Here is a 22,831-nt window from a genome sequence, read left to right on the forward strand (position 1 = left end):
GTCCAGCATCTTGTCTCGGATAAAGGCCAGCAGTTTAAAAGCATACACAACAATAAAGTAAGTGTGGGCTGATTCTCGTCTGCTAGTGTTCCTGAGCCACGTCACTCTCCAAAAATCTGCTCTGCTCTTACAGTCTCCTAGCTCCTGTGTTTCCTTTGTGCCTTCTGAGCAGAAGGAAAGGTAAATGGTCCTACTATGCAGCCAGTCTCCTCCCAAATACTTGTAAAACTAAGAGAGGAAGTACAACCAGAATGAAGATTTTGGACATAGACAATTTAGTGCTTATGCAGGAATCCACTTGGGTTGTTGCTGTTCAGTAATTGATGTGGACTGGTTGGGGGAACCACTGGCACTAGTAGTCACATACCTGTAACAGAAATGCATCACCAGCCAGCAAGAGCAGGGATAGATATTTGCTACTGAGAATACTTCTCCAGTGCAATGTGTGCATCCCTGAAGTAGAAATGAATAAGCTTGCATCTGGAATTGGAAGAATAAAGGTGTGCATATGTATATTTATGTATATATCACAGGAAACTGGGTCTATGCTGTTTGCCACACTCACCTATGTATACAGCTTCTAGTTCCTGGAACAGCACTGTTCAGTGCCCCTTAGAGCTCTCACAGGCGCTATTAGAAACACAGTGCAGACACATTACTTTACCCTGACTTTGTAAAATGGGTCATGTTTCAAAATGCATTAGTAACTGTTGGTTAGTCAACCCCCTTTCCAGCCAGGCTGTGCTTTAAGACTCATACTTTTTAGCATTTCTGAAAAACATCATCTGTCTACACCTGTCTCGACTCCCCTTCCTTCCCCATGGTGGATACCAATACTTTAACAGAGTTAAAATAGCTGTACCTTGGGCATAAAATTGCATTTAACACTTTGTTTGCTAACATGTTCGGATATGACCTCCTCTTCTAGCCTGGACAGGACTACAGTGAGAATGAAGTTTAATAATGAAGTAGAACATAGAGAAGATGCCACTATAGGTCATTTTGTCCTAAACTTTCACCCAGGCAAGAATGAATATAACTCTGATTGCTATTTCTGAAAGACTATTTGACATTTCTTTCTTCTGCAGCAGTCAAACTGGTTTGTAGGCAGATGCTGATGCAATAGCTTTTGCTCAATTTAAAAGGAAAGGCAAGAATAGATAGGAGTCCTTGATACCCATCTAAGTAATCACTTCCTYTTGCAACCAAACCTCACCAGCACAGGTCAGTGTATCAGTGCTCAGCTTAGTCTTGTAAATGAGCAGCCTTTTAAATTCATACAGTTTCTAATATGCCCTGGACCAGCCAGTCTTCAGTTGCACTCATGCCTGCCCCTCCTCTTTGATGTGCTATGATTAACCCTTTTGATGCACTCGTGCAGCGGCACTTGTGCCAGTGATGCTGTGCACTTGCCAGGAACAGATCAACCTATGCCAACCCACTTCCCAAAGCAGGGAGTCAGCCATACACTCTCAGCTGTTTCCTTTTGTTGTTGTTGTTGTTTTAAATGTTATTAGTGAGGCATGACAGTATTTTTTTCTGAGGGGTTTTGATGGGATTTGTCACAGTCTAAGGCACAGCAAGATGTTTTTCCTTGGATATACTACCATGTATTGCTGGCACTTGGGCATTTCCCCTTCCCTCTGGAAACCATCTAACTGCAGGGAACCATCAGCTTCTCTTTCTGGGCAGTGGCAGCAGCTGGTAGAATATGGATACATTTATCTTGATTTGATGCTCCTTTTGCCCTGCCTGCCCTGTGGTTTGGGCTATGTTTTGTTTTTCGTCATCTAGTGTTGCTATTGCTGTTTGACAGTGTAAATAGTTAGAAGGGTCTGCACAAAGGCTGTCACATGGGTAAAGCTAATGATCCCTTAGTTATGATCCGTAGCTATCTTGACTTGATTTGGCAGTGGAAGCAATTTAAGGAGTGAACTGTATATTAAAATGACCTCTACTGCATGTGTCTGTACTCAGTAGTTGATGCAGATTAGCCAGGAGTTAGTGTAGCCTTTGATAATAGATTAATCCTGGAAAGCTGATTGCTTGTTTTTTTGTTTTTTGTTTTTTTTTTTTCCTTGAAGTATTGCTGCAGCTGAACACAGATTTGGGATCAGGTCAGAACAAGAGTCAGTGGTTGCTGCAGGCTTGTATGTCTCTGTCCTCTGCAACTTCCCTTTACCCCAACTCCTGAAAGAATCAGTGCATACAAAATTTCCTCTGAAAGGGACAGATACTGTGTGATTATAATGGTACCTTTTAACAGAAAATGCCTTCAGAACAATGACCTAAGTGGCATAAAAGCAACCTAACAGTATATAAGGGCAAAACAGCTGTGAAGTTTAGAGTGAATGGAATCTGAATTTCAGTTTATTACATATTGCAGTGGAAAGAATGCGAGGATGAGCATGCATACATTTGTCCTAGGAACCTGCAACAGTAGTTCTTTATGTCAGGCTACACAGTTCGGGAGTGCTGATGTTCTTGGAAATGCATGCATGTACCAGTAGAGGGCATGCGGACTTCATTAAATGTGCTAATTAATAAATCTCAGAAGTAGGTAAGAGTCTACCTGCATCTGCAGAGTTCCCAGACAAAGTGCTCATTCAACTGTGCAGAAACTGCCGATGCCAACAGACTTGTATTATCTAAAATAGGCAGGAAGTGAGGGGGCATAAAGCACATGTTTGGAATTACATAATCTGTAGTCAAACTGTGATCATATTTCATGTTCATGCCTAGTCAGACTGTGGCAATGATTAGGATTGACTAAACAGTTACTGTACTTCATTTTTTCCATTGTGAGACATCTGCTAGCTCTGTTCATCATTAAAGTCTCAATCTAGGCAAGTGACTTGTATTACGGATCAGACCCGTAATGAACTAGAGGAAATAAAGGAGAGAGAGCAATGGTTTTTATAATATATTAGCACAGGATTATTGGGAAAATATGAACTTAAAAGGAAGGCTGCCTACATTTTAGAAATGAAATCCAAGATAAACTGTACAGTAGGCTCTTCTGTTTTATCCTGCCCAATGCACTTGCAGTACATTCATAATCTTCATAAAGGAGAAAATGAATTGGTGAAATAGGCTGTTTTATGATAATATCCCATATGTTATCAGATTCATGCAGGCAGAATCACACTAATGAAGAGAAATTGCAGTTTATGTAGGGCTTGCAGGCCTCGCTTAGGCAGATTAACAGTGGCTGGGGTAAGAGGCAGCACACAGCTTTGGCAGGCTGCCCAAGGACTAATCAATGCAGATGGAGTCAAAGGGACTGTGAGTCTGATTCCCAACAGTTTCATCTCAGAGCAGGAATGACTGTATCCATCAGTGCTCCTTGATAAGACAGTCTTTAAGCTTGTGGTAAGAATGAACCCATTTTGGGAGGCAGAGGCTGAGCAATACTAAAAGCAATGACTCCACATGTGGTGCAGGGGAGAGGTGGGTGTTTAATTTTAGCTGCTGACCTGATTTCGTGCTGAATGACAAGTATCTATAGGAATCCTCCAGGGCCAATCAGTTGCTATGTTAGTGAAGCTTTTGGAGAAATGCATTTAATTTTATACAAGTGATGCTTTTAAGGAAGCAATTATGATTCTAGCTCTCAGAAGTTCTGACTCCTTCAGGTTGATTTCAATTAGTACTAAACTGAACAATTTCTGTATTCTATGTTGCTGAAAGTGAAGTCTAACACTATTGTGTATTTAACATGGCACACTTTAATGTTCTGAAATACCCTGATTTTCCTCTGTGTCATTCAATTTTTTCACCAGTAGGAAAGCACATTTGATGCAGAATCAAAATGATTGAAGTCCTTTTGCATTTGCATGCACATGCAAAAGTGAGGTTTAGAAAATGAAGCAGCTGCAGGGCCTCTTTATTTAGGAAGAGTCTCATTTGCAGAGTGTTCTCCCTTGTGGCTTTGTGCTTGAGGAAGGTGTACTTGTGATGACTGAGGAGAGGGCTTTCTTTTTTTAAGAGGAAGACTGGGAAAGGTCTCTCAGTCCAAAGATCAAGGGCCTCGTCATGGAAGATACTGATGAAAAAATATGAGTCGGGCCCACGCGCAGGGCAGATGCTTCACTTTTCGTTGGTGATAGAATCCTGGCTACTATGAACATTAGTCACTTGGAGTATTTCCGCTGGTGTAGTGTGTTTCTAATCAAAAATTAAGGCTGCTTTCAGCCATGGGCTAAACATCAATTTGTCCTGTATTATTCAATGTTGAAATAAAAAGGGGTAAGGCTTTTAGTGCTGCTAATAACACATGGCAGCAAGCTCAGTTGTTTTGTTCATACTCAGTTCTGCTGCTGTTGCTCGCTTATGTAGGTAGGGTCTGGATCCAGGTCTAGTTCATGCCCATCTTTCCACAGTTGTATTGATTAATGTAAAAGTTCCAGTTTGAAGATCACTTTTCGTTATCTCTCCTCTGCTTTTGACTTCAGTGAGAAAAGCTAGACCCAAAGGCCATGCTCTGTGGATTTGATTTGTTTGTTTTCTATGGCTAGCTGCTGACTGGAACCTCATCTGCACGTTTGTATTGGCTTTTTATTTTCAGTTGTCTCTGAATCTGTCCAGTGATTAGTTTGTTGACAGATGGCTTTTTCCCTTGAATAAGATACAGTGACTAGATGTTCTGAATGTCCCAGAAGGGCTCTGGCATTTGTCCTCAGGACAATGAAAAACACCCTGGCATTTTCTGCCTTCACTGAATCTGCCTTTCATTTGTGTATTGTATGGATTCATCTAAGGATACAGAGAGAAAATGCTAAAGTATGGTTACACCAGGAAAAAGGATAGTGCAAAAAAGCCCTTTACTCAGTGTACCTGCTGTTTCTGTGTATTGCAGTTCACACTTACTTGCTTCAGTAAGTAAATACGATTTTTACCGCTGTTTGAAGCTAACACAGCAAAAAGAAAGATAGATTTGATTCCACTTGCTTTGTTTTGACTAAGTTCCCATTTCTTGCACCCCTCTAAGTGGTTTGAGGCTCTGAGGTTGCACAAACAATGCAGACAGTACAACAGAGACACAACAGGGTTTTCACAGGGGTATAGTGGGAGCTGCCAGACATTTCCTCAGTGGTGATGTTCAAGGAGAAAATAACTTAATCTTACTCTGAGTCTCCAGTTTGAGCTTCAGTCTGCAGGATTGGCACGTAAGGGAGAGGAGATCCCTCTCCCTACTGCTGATTATGTTAACTGGTCTTGAAATGGAATCACTGAAATGCAATCACTGAAACAGGGCATTTTGTGATGCTAGATTTGGTCCCTTTTCAGAAAGAAAAGAAGCTCAAAATTCTGATATTTTATATAAACTCTTAATCACACCTCTTATGAAACAACAACCTTCCAAGGGCATCCTTTCTTTTAATGGTTACAGATGAAACCAGCCTCACCTAAATAAAGCACTGACTGAACCTACTCTGCTACTGTAGCCGGGCACTAGGGACAAATCCCCCCCTTTTCCCCAGGGACACTGCTGTGCACAAATCCACCCTCTACCTTTTATTTTCCCACCAAATTCTTCAGTTCTGCAGCATGTGAGTCAACTTGTAAAATGACTCGCAAGCTCCATTCCAGCCTTCTGAATTGGGAGCCCAATTAAAATACTACTTGTGATGCACATGTTGAAGAGAGCGCAAAGTGTCTGTTCCTGAGTGTCAACCATTAGCATAGCATATCTGAAGGCCTGTCTTGAGCTAGTCTAGTACTTGCCAGCAGGAAACTTTGTGTTTAATTTAGATATGAGTAACAGAAAAAAATATTTTGAAAAACCTGTTTAGTTAAAAATATATATAATTAAACCATATCAATTTATCTATCAAAATTGATTTATTATAAATATATAGAAAATAATTGTCGGATAAAGTGTTTTATTTATAGGGCACTGAAAATGTTTTTTTCTCTTAGGTTTAACCTTTAATGTGTCTGTGAGACTCTTACATGTGGGTGGGTCTTCCCTGTAGAACTAGGGAGACGATTCTTAACAAAAATCATTCTTTAGCCTTCAGCAGGCCCTTTCATCAGGACTGACCAATCTTTCTGACGCTGCCACCTGCATACCAAAAACCTCCCTGGAAGGTGTTCTCAGGGAACAGAAGGCAATAGCACTGCTGCAGCACCACGACCGAGTGTGAGCGTGCTGCAGGCCCCAGAGAGAATCAGTGGTGTCAGCCTCAGCTCTCCTGACACATTTCCTCTTGCAGGTGAGGACTCAGTCAGGCTGCAGGTCATGTTGACATAGTCCTAGCATCGGACCTATATTTTGACTGTTGGTAAGCCATATGTAGTCCAAAACCATCATCCACACCTGCACTTAATCACTAGAGCCAACCCCTTGGGCCAGCCAGCAAAGGTCTCCAGAGGCAGAGCATGTAGGCTGAAAAACATCATCCGAGTGCAGCAAAGATTGTGGTATTCACATGCGGCCCTTAAACTGGCATTACTTTCCAGCATACACARCACAGTCTTTTTACCTCCAAGATGTTTCTATGGTGTCACTGTGACCCTTAGGGCAAGGAGGTGAGAGCTGCAGCAAAAAGCAAGGCTCCTGCCTAGGTGAAACACCTGAGGAGATGTTTCAGAGTGTTATTGCTCCCTGGTGCTATCTCCTGTCTCCAGCCATGGCCTCTATTTCAGATGCTTCTGTGTGGTTTGTGCAGAAGAAAGGTCACTTACCCAAATTCTCCTCCCTGGTCCATATCAACATCACAATTTATGCCTAGTTTTCAGAACAATGGGTATGAAATGGCAAGGCCTGGTGATACCCTGCTACCAGCCTTCCCTTAGTGAGCAACAAAATTAATCTCACATTTAACTCTTCCGTAAAGGGATTCACTAACAAAAGCAACAACCTTAAATGAGGAATATTTAAATGAACAGTTATAATTCCTTAAGTTCTTATTGAAAAGAAAATAAAATGATTACACTGTGGGGAACTGTGTGCACAGGAATACGCTTTTCTTCAAATATAAGTCTAATTATTGTAAAACTAAAGCCTGATCTTTGTCCTGCCACACTTCATGCACATCAAATGTGCACATATTATTACTGCTTACCAGTATGTAAATAACATATATGAATAATTGCCAGTAGGTGGTAGTGTGTGTTTTTCAGAGAAGTTTGTAAGTTAGTATTGGAAATGTTTTAATGTTTGAGGTGATTTAGAAAGATCCTGTCATCTTTAATGTATGATCTCAAAACATCATTGCTTTGAATTCAGTCCCTGATCTCACTGAGTTAATAGTTCTGTTTCACAAACATCAGCCCATCACTGAGAGGCGTATTTTGATTTTCCTTTTCAAGCTTATGGACAAACCTACCTGGAACCATTTTGAACAGTGCCAATTAGTATGAGCCCTGAGAATTCAAATACATATATTCATTGGAATGATTGGATCGCTCTGTAGTGTTTCTTTGCAGGAGGTGAGCTTTTGATAAATAAATGCATTATTTCACTGATTTATAAACTTAGACTTGCTCTGTCACAGAAGCTGTTTTGAGAATTCGTGGAMGAGCTCAGTGGAGAAGGAGCAATACAGTCTTTGGACACCCATTTCTTTTCTGCGCCTCAGTGTGCTTTATAAAGAAAGGAAAGAAGTGAGGATCTGGAGAAAACTAGGGCTTCTGGTGGAAGCCATCACTTCCTTCGCTCCTATGCTATTCCTTGCTGAAAGAAGCATATAGAGAGTTAATGCCCTTTCCCCAACTCATCACACAGGAAGAGATGCATGTTCTTCCCCGTGTGAGAGCAGTTGCTGTGAGCGGTCCAGTGAGCCTGTCTCTGGTTGCCTGACTGGACATTTTTCCTTCCTCAGGTAACGACCAAACCGCTTTTGCTGCCCCTTTGGTCTCTCTTATTGCTGTTGTTGTGCGTGTGGAAGGGACTGTAATTCTGTTTGGCGTGGAAGGGAATGCATTTCTGTTTGGCGGAAGAAGGGGATGCCAGTGGTAAAGATTCTTGCTGTGGTGGTGTCTGCCAGGAAGCGAGGCAGAGGTTGGGAAAGGCTCTATAAATACTTCTGCAATAACTCAAAGGCAGTTAGTGTTTTGCTTGATTTGTTTTTCCTGGGGTGTGTGAGACTGCTCTCCTCCGTGCAGGTGTCTGATTCATGTGGGGCTTCCTTTTTCTTTCTTTTCCTACTTGTTTCCTGCATCTGCAATTGTTGCTTGCATTTGTAATGCTTTTACTCAGCCTGGCAGTCCTACTGAATGCAATTAGGTTATTTGTGCAAATGCTTTTCATCGTGAATGTGGTCTGCAGAGTCAGACCTTTTGCTTTTTCCTTCTGCTTCTAACCTGTCCCTCCCAAGTTTCCTTTCTCATTGTTTTTCCTTTCACTTGTGTCTGCCTGCTGTTGAAGCAAGCAAGCGGAGAAGGAAGTGGGGGAGGGGGATTTCTGCAGGGGTTTCAGGGCAAATAGCTGCACCACTCATAATTTCTCAAGCAGATTAGACTCTTCTTGGCATGCAGTCAGGCTGAGAGAAAATCACTCATTGCTAGGTAAAGTGGATGTGTTTGTGCCACCAGTGTCCACAAGCTACAATGGCAAGAAGTGCAGTTGAAGGATGGGAGGAGTGATGGTGCCTCCCTAGAAGTAGCATTAGCAGAGCCCGGACAAGCTGTGCAGAGGAGATAGGTGTCTGGTTCAGGTTGAACATATTCCTGTTGAGCTAAGGGAGCTGTATAGTCCTGCTGCATGTGGAAGGCTTGGCCATACTGGCGAGCCATATTACCAAAACAGATAGCATCCATCTTCAGTGGTGAGTCCTGGCTTCACTTCATTGCAGTTTAATTGATATTTACTTCTTTGCATAACATTTTTTGTCTCAGAGTGATACTTATGCCCTCCATTAATGAAATAAAATGCAATGTGATATAAATAGGTGTTGGAGGTGACCATGTGAGCTTGCAGCCTGCTTCCAGTCCCGTGCAGCCACGTCCAACCGCTCTGGGACAGAGGTCAGATGTAGTTAACCTTCCTTGTTTGCCTTCCTGTATTATGCATTGTTCTCAGCCAGTCCCCTTGGGATGTAAATTGACTGTGTGCTAGAAAGTGAGATGGAATCGGATTTTGCTAAGAAAGAATTCTTATTGACTGAAAATGGTATCAAATTAGACATCCAAATTTGGAGTTTGTTTGGAAAACACTGACCTTAATATTTCTGTTCTACTTTCTTTGTCTCAAGCGGTAACTTAGAGATGAACTCAAGTGAGAAACATTCATGTTACCCTGATGTGTTCCCCTCACCCCCAATATAAAAATGTACCCATTAGCATAACGATAACAGAAAACAGATTAGCGAGAGCAGGTTTCATGCTAGGAGATTGACTTTCATGAGAAATGTAGAATGCTGAAGGGAGGGTCTCAGGCTGTTGAAGCTGGTTGTGTCATGTGGAAGGAAAGAAGCCCTGAACTCAATAGTAGAGATGCATTACAATAAAATAAGAACAGAGATGTTAATTAAGCAATTGAAGACAGCAGCGCCTGAGGCTTTTTAATTGTGCATTATCTGTATAGAAACAAATGGTCCATCCTGGAGCCACAGTACCTCTGCTGGATGTTTCTGTTGTTCTTGTTATTCAGTGCATTGGTGACACCATGCTGTGTGGTGATAGGACTCTACACTTCTATTCAGTTTTCTATTCAAAATTAAGGAGAAGAGTGGGAGGTGGCTTTACCAATACACAGTGTATATAATCTGTGAATGAATGTAAAATACGAGCCAGTTAGAACGTTATTCCTGTAATAGAACCAACTCATCAGCATTACAGCACTTTAAAAAAATATATATTCCTTCTGGAACTAGGTATAAAATGGGGTTGTATAGAAATGTACCCCCATCTCATATATACTCATCTGCTCCCTACAAATTCCCTTGAATATGGCTGCTGCCTTTATCCTTGACTAGACAATCCAGAACTGGGGCACAGTACTAACGTTTTTCATCTGAGCCCCAAAGTGCTTTTCCTCTGGGATCAGTTTTCCCTTTTAAATTAAAATGGTCTGAAATACAAAAACTAAGAACATCATAACTATTATTTCCATTCTCCTTTCAACATTTTCTTTCTGTCTAGTGTTCAAAGCACATTCTCTGTGCTAATCTCTAGAAGAAAAACCTTTGGACTTTCAGTCTCCCAGTAGGTTTTTCTGAGGTGCTAGTTTTACTTTATTAACACCAAGTCAAGTTACTTGCCTACAAATTTAGCAGGTTTTATACTAGGAAGCAGAAAAAATGAGGGTGACGCACTTCAGTTCATACTCTCCCCCCTTGCTGATAGAACTGCAGAACCCAGGAACCTTTGAGAAGGCAGATTTGGTGAGGCTGAGCTGGGGTTTGGTCGAACATTTTACCAGTACATCCATTCGAAGCTCTTACTGTGAGCCTTTAACATTGATAGTGATGCAGAAGCCAAAATAATATAAACACCTCCAGATCACTGGTGGTAAGTAGGAAAGATAGTTCTATAAGCCAGAAGCAACTTTCACTGAACACCTTCTCTTCCTGATACAGGCAGTATAAGCTAAAAGTACAATTGAGGGTTTGGGATCTTCACACTTATCCGAAGGACAGTTTGGTTTAGGAGTTACTAAAAGGCAGTAAAAATAGAAGCGTATTATGCCTTTTTCAGAGGCTTATCTCAGTGATTGCCATCTGAGGAATGAGGAGGTTGAATTTGCTACGTTGCACAAAGTTATGGCAGCTGTTCCATATTGCTAGGTTGGAAATTAAAATGGATATCTATTCAAATTGTCTGACACTTCCAGCAAGCTTTACAGCAATGCTTTAAAATATAACAGATCTCTAATTTGGGTCCTGAGCGATAGTCAGTACCACTGAAAGCAAATTCCTCAGTTTTTCCAAGTGGTCTTAAACTACTTCATGTCTCTTCCTTTTCCTTGCTGTCTAAGTTCTGCTTTTCATGGCAGCCATGTGACCCAGATGAAGCCAACAAGATTACTGAGAATATAAAAGACCGAATCCTAGACTACAACATTTCAGTAGCTCTAGTCTGTACCAGCAATAAATATTTTCAGGAATTAAGCTTAAGCTGTGCTAACCTTTAAAGAAGAATGGTTCACATTCCTGTCTTCTTTCTTCATAAGTGTGTGGTGTCTGAATCTTCCTAATAGTTTCTTCATCTAAAGATAAGACTGGATTTAACTGTATCTGTAGAGGGTAATGCAACCTCTTAGCATAGGAATTTGTAGAGGTCATACTTTGCCTGTCAACACACAGTCAAATCTAACTTTTGATCCTAGTCCTGCTGCTTTAGTAACACTAATTTTTTAAAGGCTAGAAAAACTCATGTAATCTAGAAAAGGAAGTACTTTGAAACATGCATGATTCCCAACCTATGCTTCAGAGGTGAAAACAAAGCTTAGTCATCTTTATTTGTTGTCACCATAAAATATTATTTAAAACTATTACTGTTTTTATCTAGTAGTTCTTACTCCATGGAAAGAATGCACTGTTGACATCCAAACATACTGACTTTGTTGTCCTGAATATGCCAGTTCTTCACTTGTACTGAATATTAATCACTATAGTAAATGTAGCATTATAATCTGTTCAGGAAATACTTGACTAGGCTTTATAAAGGCACTCCAGAAAAAACAGATGAAAGTAGCTTACATTTTTCTTTGTGGGTGAAATTCACCTGCCCAAAGCTCAAATAACTGTGTGACAGATGCTTCTCTTAACACCACCCCAATTCCACTGCTCTCTGTTCTATTTTGCATCCCACACACCCTGTAATGGTCTTCTAAAATGCCATTTGCTTTTTCAGGGTGTCAGTGGAAACTATTACGGGCTCAGTGGGCACTGGAAAGAGCAATGTGTTATTGATTAATTTGTCCTCTGAACGAACTCTGCTGCAGAGCAGTATTTCCAAAATTCTAGATGAAAGAATTTGTGTACAAGTAATGTCAGGGTGAGTGCTCTCTGGGATTATATGACTACATAAATAAGCACTTCTTCAGTGCAGCATGTGGTTTTCTAATTTCCAGTAAAATAGAATGAATCACACATGACAACATCATTGCCACTAACCAGTGTGGCATGGCATCTGAAAAAGATAGCACTGGAAGGGTGCGAACTGGAGAGCAGAAGATGAGTCTTGAGACATCTTGTTTGCTTTGGCAGAATAACCAAAGTCTTGATGCTTTCCCACAATCTGCTCCAAAGGATATAGGTTTTGCTGTGCTGTATCAGATTATTACTCTGGGAATTTGTGTGTCCTGCCTTTGCCAATGGATAGCTCTTGATGCTGTAGATAAAGATAAATGCCCAGATTCCCCAAAGGGAAATTCCAAAGTTTGATGGTGTTTCTTCAAGTAGGGTTTACATTACTGCAGAATTACCAGGGGAGGTTTTCTCTCTTCCGTACCAAGTCATAAAGGGTACATCTACTCAGTCAGACAAACAAAGGTCCAAGACTGCTCTCAAGTCCAGGCTCACATACCATGCATATTATTTGTATGTAAGTACATGCTCTGGTATGGGCCTTAGGCTGAGTTCACTTCAGAGGGCAAGTCTAACCATAGTCATATTTTAGCATAAGCCCAAGCCTTTCTTCCTCATGTTTGGAAGGATTAGGCCTGGCTGGAGCTAAGTGCACTACAACCCACACCAGGAGCAGCTCTTGCAATCTCACCTTTTTCTAAGCAGAGCATGAGTGATTTGAAACCCAGTCAGGCCAAGAACCAGCACTGTGGCCTATGGGTCATGGGATTTGACAAGCATGAACAGTCTCTTCATTTTGTAGAGATAACAGCAGTTCCGAGGAGATCTGCTAAAGTTGAGCAAACAGCAGCCCCTTTGACCTCCATACCAGAGCTGTGTTTCTCTCTAGTTCCTTGGCAGTGTGGCTTCACAGGAGCAAGCCTCCCCATGACGGCAGCTGCTGCTGCTGTGGAACCCGAAATCAGAGAGATGTTACGGAGTCTCAAGAGATGAAGGCCCAACTTAAAGGGATTAAAAAAAAGTAACTCCTCTTTATTTCTGCTCTCTTGGGCCTCTAGAACTGGGGATGAAATCTGATGCTAAGAATTTGGAAACTCTGAAATTTTTCATACAAACTATCTCCAGCAAAACTGGATGCATCTGTTCAAAGGAAAGCTGAAAATGAGCTAACACAGAGACTTGGTTCCAGCAGCACAGAGTTAAGGTTGTCAACTTAGTRGTCATGAATGACTTGTGCTTTGTTGCATCTATCATATAAAAAGGGCTTCAGACACTTGTTCCTTTGACTATTTCTCAGAATGAAAATTTGTTAAGGGGGCTGGGGGGGAGGAAGTAATTCCTTTTCTCCTCCTGAAACACCTCCAACCTCAGCACCGCTGAGTGCTGTGTTTAGGCAGAGTTAATGATGATGTTCTAGGTGTCTAGCATTATATTTTCACTGGTTTGTTTCCTCCCTGGCAGTCTTGTCCATACTAAAGGGCTCAGTAAGAACAGTAGTGTAAGTTGCAGTTTAATTCCCCGCAAATGGAGATTTGCTGTGACAGAAATGCCTGTCATCCTGGCAGTCTCCCACATCTGCTGGAGGCAGAAGAGTGTGTGCAACAATAACTCTTCCAGCAGATGTGGTTCTGTAGGGACAGTAGTGACTGTGGTACGAAAATTCTCTCCCAAAATACAGATCTGTGGGGACAGTAAGCGTCTGTGTCATTGACAACTTTGCAGCATCTGCTGGGACAGTAATGTCTGTGATACATAAATGTACTCTGCATCTGCTGGGTCAGTCAGAAAGAGATGTATTGTATATGTCCAGTTTTAGATGTGAAAATCTCCTTCAGTTTCCTTTTGTTTTGGGGATGTTTGTTTCTTCTTCCTTCAAAGTTAGTAAGAACCATCTGATGCAAGGAAAGCTAAATTTATTGGTGAATCTTTTCCATGTAGGACAGACTGCCGCATTTCAGTTGCCAAGAAATACTGCTACATTTTCTCTTACCATAGTATTAATCATTAATGGCATCATTCTCAGTGAACAGCCGGAATATCTTCAATGATGCTCTTGTGAGTGCTAATGCTTTGTGGTTGCAGTGAGAGCAGCACATGAGAAATGTATTTGTTTAGAACTAAGATGCACCATAAACACAACATTCTGACCTAGACTAGATTTCAAACATTTCTAAATGCAGGTGTGCGCAGATAAAGATTTTTAATTTGGGCCCATCTCCAGTTTAGGTACTGGACCTGGGTTAGCAAGGATTGCACTGGGGTGAGTCAGTTTTCCACCTGAAGGGACTCCRTTCAAACCTCAGGGTGTCTTGCTACAACAAAGGCTGATGTTGACATTTGTGTTAGATAGAGACAGATGCAAGAGCTTCTGCCTCAAGGTTATCCATTATACAGTATATTAACTAGATATTTTAACACTGTGCTTCCTGTAGAGACAGAAATGAATGATGATTAATATATACCAATTAAAATCTAATCCTTCCCTATGTATATATGTGCTGAACTGCAACCTGCAAGGCACTTCTGTGGCAAGAATTAGATATTCTTTTATTGGAAAGCACTGGAATTATGGTCAGGGATATAATATGAACTCATTGTAAGTATTACATTGGTGTCTAGTTTTTGCCTAGGCATTATATAGAGATGTACAAAGGAGTTTATACACAGTTAGCATTAAAGAGACAATTATTTTCTCTTGTTTCTTTTAACAGCACTAGGAGTGTGAGGGAGGGATGGAGGAGAGAGGAAGCAAAGGTTGTACATGTGGTATGAGCATAATTATAATTTACTGTTTCAGAGATTAAAACTGATGAAAAAAGACTCAGAGTTATGAGTTATCTCACAGATCTGTGAGTTATCTAGCTTAGCCTAAACATGCAGATGTAAAAAAAATTTTTTTTAATATAGCCCCTGTTTAATATACAGTGCCCACAAGTATGATAGGTGCTTTGAAGTCCTGAGACTCCTATGCTGCATCACAAACCGAGGGTTGGCCCACGGGCCCCAAATCTGCAGTCTCACATCAATGAGCAATGAGCACTGGCAGAGCTGCACACAGAAGGAAGGCTGGACTCTAAATATGAAATGTGTGAGCAAAGGAAAGGCAAAAGAACTGATTTTCAATTTTGAACTCTGATTGACGTGATTATTAAACACCATTTAATTCAGATATACTGTGTGATAACCTTTGTTCTTAAGCAAGAACCAGAATGGACAATAAATAAAAGAGGCCACTTAGAATCCAGATGGAGAGTTTTAAAGTGGGCAGGTAATCTGGCTGGTTAGTTCTGATTTATTATAAAGGCATCCTTATGCTTTTTGAATTGCCTCCCATCAGTCATTTTAAACAAAACTGCATTCTTATAAAGCAATTAATCCCCTGCATGCATGCACACACTAATCACTGATGCCAAACTAATAGCAAATGCATATAAAGAAAGTACAATGTGTGATGACTATTACAAAAATCTTCCATCTTAATAAAGTGGAATCAAGGAACTTAGTAAACCCATTAGCAACTGGAATAATTTGCATTAATATATCAACATTTTTGGAGACTGTGACTGTTAAAGGTCTGAGGATTTTTTTCTGGTTTGGGGCAAAGATTGCTTTTCACAAGTTGTCCCAGAAGTGTGGTTTTTTTGTTTTTTTTTTTTTTTAATATTTTGTAAATTAATTCTATAATATGGAGAGGTGTGGAATTACCAGGTTCAAAGTGTGTGTGGAGGAAACTATCATCATCATCTCCCCATTGGTTTTTTTTCATGAGCCATGCCTCATCACATGAGAAGGAGGCATTTCTGCATCTGGCTGCTTCCATCTCTGAGAGGTTTTACAAAGCTGCTAACTACTCCATTTCCATATTATTTCTTGTAGTTTATTAACACAACCATACAGTTCTGAGAGCTCTGCCCAGCCCATAGTATAAGATATCCAAAAAAGTTGGAACAACTGGTGGAAAAATAATAAACATTTTTAGCTGCAGTTGTTCAGATTCTGGATGAGTTGTTTATAAACATCTTGTCTAGAACTGTCAAGAGGTGGAGCTAACATCATTGAAAGATGATAAATTCTGACACAGTGCTCTGCGATTTCACTGCCACTGAATGTAGGTTAATATGGGGTTCACTAGGAAATCTGGTTTGCATATTGTTACATATTACAGGAAACGATGGAACTTGCCATTTGTCTGCAGATTGCTAATTGCAGTTTATTGCACATGCAAAAGGTATCTTATCACAGTAATCATATGCACTAACTCGGAACAAACTAGGCTCCTAATCTGATTGATAATCTGGCCTGTGGGACTCGGGACATTATTTTGTAAGATTATGGCAAGTAATAAGAATTTTACAGTAAATGCAGTAACAGTAGGCAGTATTATCTCAGCACAGTATAGGCAATTGGGATAGAGTGGAGTTGTAAGTATGAAATACCTTCGTCCTTGATTCTTAATTTAACTGTTCTGAGATGTGTGTAATTTGTGATGACACACTGAAAACAGAGATCCCATCTATTCTAAATGAAAATTATATCTTATTATTGTTAATGCTTTGTATTTAGAGTAGTATTTAAGACCACAGATTAATTCGTGACCCCTTTGTATTAGGTGCTGTATATACACACAATAAGCTCACTGCCCCAAAGAGCTTACACTTTAATTAGATAAAGGTTGAAGGAAGGAAGTTTTATTACCTCTCTGTCACAAGTGGGAAATGGTAACAGAGAGAAACTAAAAGGACTGAGAATTGCATTCCTCCTGCAGTGAGCCCTGTATTTGCCTGCAATATATCCTCCCTTCCTGCTTTTGTTAAGTTGCTGTAAATTGATAGATAATTGATCTTTTCCCCAGAGATGGACAGTTTACTGTAATTCCGCATATGTTTCAAGGTTTTATAGGATGAAAGCAGTTATAGAGATAGAAAACACTATAGATGTCATTAAGTTGTTCTGAAGGAATACTTCTGCAGAGTAAGTAGATTCATATGAATTTTGTGTGCATTGCTTTTTGCCATATGAGCATGCTATTGCATGGAATCTGTCTTCCCAGGGGCCCTGGGTGCTGTTGGTGCATGCATGTTTTAAGRTATGTCAGTATAACTTTTTTATTGTTATTCCCTGTAGTTTGTTCTTAAATGTTTTCTAGAATAGTAAAAAAGCAATAGCCATCAAGATGTGGGACCACTCCCCAGGATTCATGGGAGGCTTGAAACACCAGCGCATCCATAGTCTCCCAGAAATACACCTCCCTCCCTCTACCCTAGAAGTATCAAGCTGATTCTATAGAGAGGGTTAAAATACATTTTTAAGATTTTTAATTAAAGCTTCTAGGCTAACATTAAAAAATAAAGTGAGATCTGTACAGAGTCTTGCTTTGAGAAGGATATTTTCCCTGTAGAGGAACATAAGCCTGAAGATAGATAACTTGTTTCCCTTTTTCTCATTAGTCAGTACATGGATGTTCAGTAGTATAGTATTTGTCTCCTGATCTTGGATGGAAACCCAGTCAGAGTGTAGATAGACTGTGGGGGAGAGAAGGAAGGTGATGCTATAAGCCAGGGGAAAAAAAATGAAACAAGGAGCAGGTAAAATCCAAGCATATCCAAGCTGGCTAAACCATTGTCCTCACATCTTTGCATTCCAGTTTTATGCTATGTTGGACTTCTCCACCAACAGTAATCCTCTATACCAAACCGTCTTTGCCTCATGGGTAAAGTCCCCTTCATCTCTGTCCTGCCCTGCCCCTATCTGGTAAATGGGTGCAGTTATTTTCTGTCTCACAGATTTTGGAGCCCTTGAGTGAAGAGGACTGCAAAGAAGCAGATTTTTTTGTTTTTATTGTATTTAATAACAACAAAACATTTTTACTGCTGTCAAAGGTTGTGTCCATCTATTTTTTCTGTTTTAAAAAGATGCACAATGCTGCAAATAGTTAAGAGCCTTAGTGATCCTTGAGCACTTATAAGTAATCTCTGTTTATCCCCTATGGAAACCATCACTGCTGCCTATGGAAGCTTAGATTTGTAAAATAAGTAATCTTTTAAATATGAAACTACAGAATTTCCTTAATTAACCTGGTGATGGGACAACCTAAGCACGCAGCAAAGAGCATCATCAGGGTATGCCCTTGCTAGAAAACAACCCACTGGAGCTTTGTTATAAAACATGCTAACATCCTCAGGAAGTGACAGTAATTTGCAATAAACACTATGTGTAAACAATTACCTGTGACTTGTTACACTTGTTTGTACAGGCAGCTGGCTAAACAGATCCGCATGCACTTGTAAACGTCTGTCCCCATCAAACTCGGTACTGGAAAACAATTACTTGGTAGTTATTTCTCTGAAGTAAGAACAAGTCAGTGTTCTGTATGTGACAGCTGGCAAAGACCAAATAAATATGGGTGCTTACAGATATATGGAGAAAAGCTGAAGAAATAAAGTAAATCATGGTGGCATTTTTATGTGAATGGTAAGCACACTTGAATGTCCATTCACCAAATTGAAGGAAGATTTTCTGTGATAGTGTGCTTGGTGAAAAAGCTGTTATATGACTGGTTGAGGGGTACTGTGGGGACAGCGAAAGAAGTGATGGAAAGGGATTCAGTTGTGCAAGCTCCAAAAAAGAGGCAGGTGTGATGTTTTCTTTTGACTTAGCCAAATGGATATAAGATGTTGGTAAAATTACACTACAACAGTTACCTGCAGTGTGTTCTTCCCATTCTGACTTTTGTGAAACAGAAATGTTGAACTTGCACAGGAAGCTCAGGCCTACAGTATTTGCCAGTCATGCTGCAGGCTGTAACTGACAGGTGCCACCCTTGCTTGATCCTGGAGTATGCCCGCCCATCAGAAGGGTGGCGGAGGAGAAAGGCCTGGCTTGAGGCCCTGTACAGCTTGAACCACCGTGGCACTTGAGCAATAACCATAACCTCCAACCTGCTGCAGTATGCACCAAGTGCGTGGGAACGTTGCAGAAGGCAGTAACACGCTCTGCGCGTCTTAGAGAAGTGGCTGCTCCCTGGGAGSGTCGCCGCCAGCACGGTGCTGTTGGTGGTGTCTGTTTGGTGCCTGGAGCGCCTGAGCTGCAGCGCCTCCCTCCGCCGCGGGGCCTCCCTCATGAGGGGAGGGGAGGGGAGCCTCCAGCCGCCTGCCTGTGACAGCCCGGGGCCGGCACGGATCCCCCGGGGGACGGTRGCCTCCCGGCGTGGGACGGCTCCGTCTCGCCGCGGGGGACCGGCCCACAGAGGATCGTGGGAGACATCGGGTGGGGGGCTGGGGGGGGTCCCGTTAACGCCCGCGCCGCCGGCTGGCTGAGGGGTGCAGGGGCTCCCCTCGCTGAGGAAGCCCGCCCCCGCCCGGCCCGCGACGGGAGCGGCCGGCTCCGACCCTCACCGCGGCGCGCGGCGGGGCGGCGCGGGCGCAGTGCGCATGGCCGCGGGGAGGGGAGGGGCGCGCAGGCGCAGGCGCCCGCCCGGGCGGAGCCGGGAAGCCTTTATGCTGAAGCGGTGGGGGAAAGCGGAGCTCGTGGTGGGGCTCTGCGCTGCTCAGGCTGCAGCTTGGTGGCGGCGAGGGGCGGCGGGCGGCTGGCAGTTATTAGTTTCTGGCGGTGATGTGCTGCTGCACATCTGACTGCATTGTCTCCCTGGGAGCGCGCCCAGCTTGCTCCCGGTCCGTGCACAGTCCGGCAGGCGGTGGCTCTCCGCTCCTGTCACGTCGGGGCGTCCGTCCGCTCCGCCGCCAGGATGGTCGCCCTGCTGGCTTTGATACGGCTCTTTCATTTGTGCTTGCCCCTCGCCCGTGGGGTGCGTGTCAGCCGGAAAGCAGCTGCTTTTCCGCTCCTTTCGAGGAACGCGGCACACAAAGGGACTGTGACAGCAGCCCACCTTGGCACACCCCCTCCGCCAAAAAAAAAAAAGGAAAAGCAAGCCAGAAACCCCAACCGCCGTTGACTTAGCGACTGACGGCCAAAAAGTAGGCCTTGCAGGCGGGGGGCGTGTGCCGAGGTACCGGGGCCTGTTACGGGGCCGGCGGCCGGGGCCCGAGCGGGGAGCCTGTGGCGGCGCGAGGAGGGCCGGGGCAACGGGCCGGCGCCGCGCGCCAGGTCGGTCCATCACAAACAAGCGTCTCGATTCTTCATTGTTCTGCATTAGACAACAAAGAGCGGAGCGGGCCGGCGGGGGAGGGGCGGGGGTCAGCCGCCAGCGCCGGCCCCTCGGCGCGGGGCGCGGCCAATGGGCGCGCGCAGCGGCCCCGTCGGTAGCGCGGTGCTGTCAGCTCCCGCCGCTTACGCTGCGGCTCCCGGCGCGCCCCCTCCCTCCCTGCCTGCCGCCCGCCCGCCTCTCCAGAGCCGTCTGGCTGCAGCAGTGCCTCAGACAGAGGAGGGGAGAGGAGGAAAAAACGCTGAGTGAGTGGAGTGGAGCCTGGGAGGGGCTCCTTAAAGAAACGCTGCCATCGCTTGGCATTGTGGCCGGCGAGGAACTCAAGGGGGGGAAGCCATCGGAGCTCCTCTCGCTCTGCTCTTCCCACCCCCCCACCCCACCCCCAGCCAAAAAAAAACCTTGGGGGGGAGTCGTGGGGGGGGTCCTGCAAACATCTTATAAACCGGATTGCACTGAGAGGAGAAAAAAAAAAAAGATACAAAATATACAAGCAAAAGGCAACAGATCCCCGGTCTCCAGCAGTCGCCCACCCTCCCTTTCCTTCTCTCCTGCTGGCCATCTGCCTCGGGTTTTCCTTTGTGTCTGAGCTTTTACTACTGAACTGAGTGCAGGAGGAGGGTGCAACACACACAGGGACTATGCCCAGCTCGCTTTTTGCAGACATGGAGAGGAACGGGAGCGGCGGCGGCGGCGGTGGTGGTGGTGGTGGAGGGGGAGAGACCCTGGATGACCAAAGAGCCCTGCAGATCGCCCTGGATCAGCTCTCCCTGCTGGGGCTGGACAACGACGAGACGGGCTCCATTTACGACAGCGAGCCGCGGAAAAAGAGCGTGAACATGACTGAATGCGTCCCGGTGCCCAGCTCGGAGCATGTCGCTGAGATAGTGGGGAGACAAGGTGGGTGCCTGCATGTGAGTGTGTGTGGGTGAGCGGTTCTCCTCTCCATGCTGTCTGCTGGGTGTCTCAGATGCGACACTGGCCATTCCCATTAAAACTGCAGCCTTACTGTGGCCAGTCCTGGGTTCCCCCCCAGACAAAGAAAGTGCAGCAGACGTGATGTTTCCGAGGAGCGTTCTGCATCGCTTTCGAGATGCACTTTCAGCTACCAGGAGAAAATAATGAAAATAATAAAATTCGCTCCTTTCCTCTGCCTACAAAAGTTAGATTTGCAAGAGGAATTGGGGGAAAAAAATGGGAGCCTCGATTTTTTTCCCCCCCTAAAGTTAGAAATCGTGGATCATTTTTAAGGAAGAGAAATGGAGTGGGGAAGTGGAACAATGGGATTGGAATAAAGCATCCGCATTGGGGAATGTGGCTCATTCAGTACGGCCACCGCTTCTCACCTTCTTGAGAACTGATTTTATTTTTCCGAAAGGAAAGCGCTTAGCAGGAATGTGGATTGGCGAGTGTGTTGCTTTGTATGGGCTGCTGCATTTTATTTTATTTTATTTTATTTTATTTTATTTTATTTTATTTTATTTTTCTGGTTGTCCTGTTTTACGGTACACTCCTTTTTTTGTTGTCGTTCCTTAGAGCTGCACGCTGATAGTTTTTGGTCAGTTGCATCGCAGATGTGTCGCTGGCCACTTGCAATGCCTTTGGGCGTGTGCCAGGGCTGTGGGCTGACATTACTTTACACTGTGACTGGGGCTCCTGGACCAGATGCCAGCGATCACCTGGGGTAGGGGGCAATATGTTTTGGGTGGGTGTGTTTTTTCCCCTCCCTAGCTGCACCCAAATAATGGGTTGTAACCGGTTCTCTCCCCCTCCTTCCCCTCCCCTTTGCCTTCCATCTCCTGCATCTCGTTCCCAGGTTGTAAAATCAAAGCTCTGCGGGCAAAGACCAACACCTACATCAAGACCCCGGTTCGCGGGGAGGAGCCGCTCTTTGTTGTGACGGGCAGAAAGGAAGATGTGGCCATGGCCCGCAGGGAGATCATCTCAGCAGCCGAGCACTTCTCCATGATCAGAGCCTCGCGGAACAAGAACACGGCCCTGAACGGCACCGTCCCCGGCCCCCCGAACTTGCCCGGCCAAACCACCATCCAGGTGCGGGTGCCTTATCGCGTGGTGGGCTTGGTCGTGGGGCCCAAGGGGGCCACGATCAAGCGCATCCAGCAGCAGACGCACACCTACATCGTGACCCCGAGCCGGGACAAGGAGCCGGTCTTCGAGGTGACGGGCATGCCCGAGAACGTGGACCGCGCCCGGGAGGAGATCGAAGCGCACATCGCCATGCGCACCGGCGGCATCATCGAGCTCACGGACGAGAACGACTTCCACGCCAACGGCACGGATGTGGGCTTCGAGCTGAACGGCACGGGCAGCCTCTGGAGCAAGCCCACGCCGCCCAGCATCACGCCCACCCCAGGCCGCAAGCCCTTCTGCAACTACCGCAACGACAGCTCCAGCTCGCTGGGCAGCGCCTCCACCGACTCCTACTTCGGGGGCGGCACGGGAGGCGGCAGCGCCGCCCGCCTGGCCGACTACAGCCCCCCGAGCCCGGCGCTGAGCTTCACCCACAACGGCAACAACAACAACAACAGCGCCAACGGGTACGTGTACGGCGGGGGTGGCGGGGACGTGCTCTCCTCCCCGGACTGCTGCTCCGATCTGCCCTTCGACTCGCCGCCCGGCTTCGACCTGGCCCCCGCCCCGCCGCCGGGGGCCGCCCTCATCTGGCCGCAGTTCG

General features: G+C 44.3%; 1 protein-coding gene across 1 annotated transcript in view; it reads left to right on the plus strand.

Moving 5' to 3' along the window:
- Positions 1-20,777: 20,777 nt before the first annotated feature.
- MEX3B (mex-3 RNA binding family member B) overlaps positions 20,778-22,831 on the plus strand; it is a 2,610-nt gene continuing 556 nt past the window's right edge. Inside the window, 3 exon segments of the mRNA XM_026060603.1 lie at positions 20,778-21,036; positions 21,953-22,828; position 22,831. The exon segment at position 22,831 is cut by the window's right edge and continues 556 nt beyond it. Of these exon segments, the coding sequence (XP_025916388.1) occupies positions 20,778-21,036; positions 21,953-22,828; position 22,831 (1,136 nt within the window).

The sequence above is a fragment of the Apteryx rowi genome, unplaced genomic scaffold (assembly GCF_003343035.1).
Source record: "Apteryx rowi isolate R43461 unplaced genomic scaffold, aptRow1 scaffold_17, whole genome shotgun sequence".
NCBI lineage: Eukaryota > Metazoa > Chordata > Aves > Apterygiformes > Apterygidae > Apteryx > Apteryx rowi.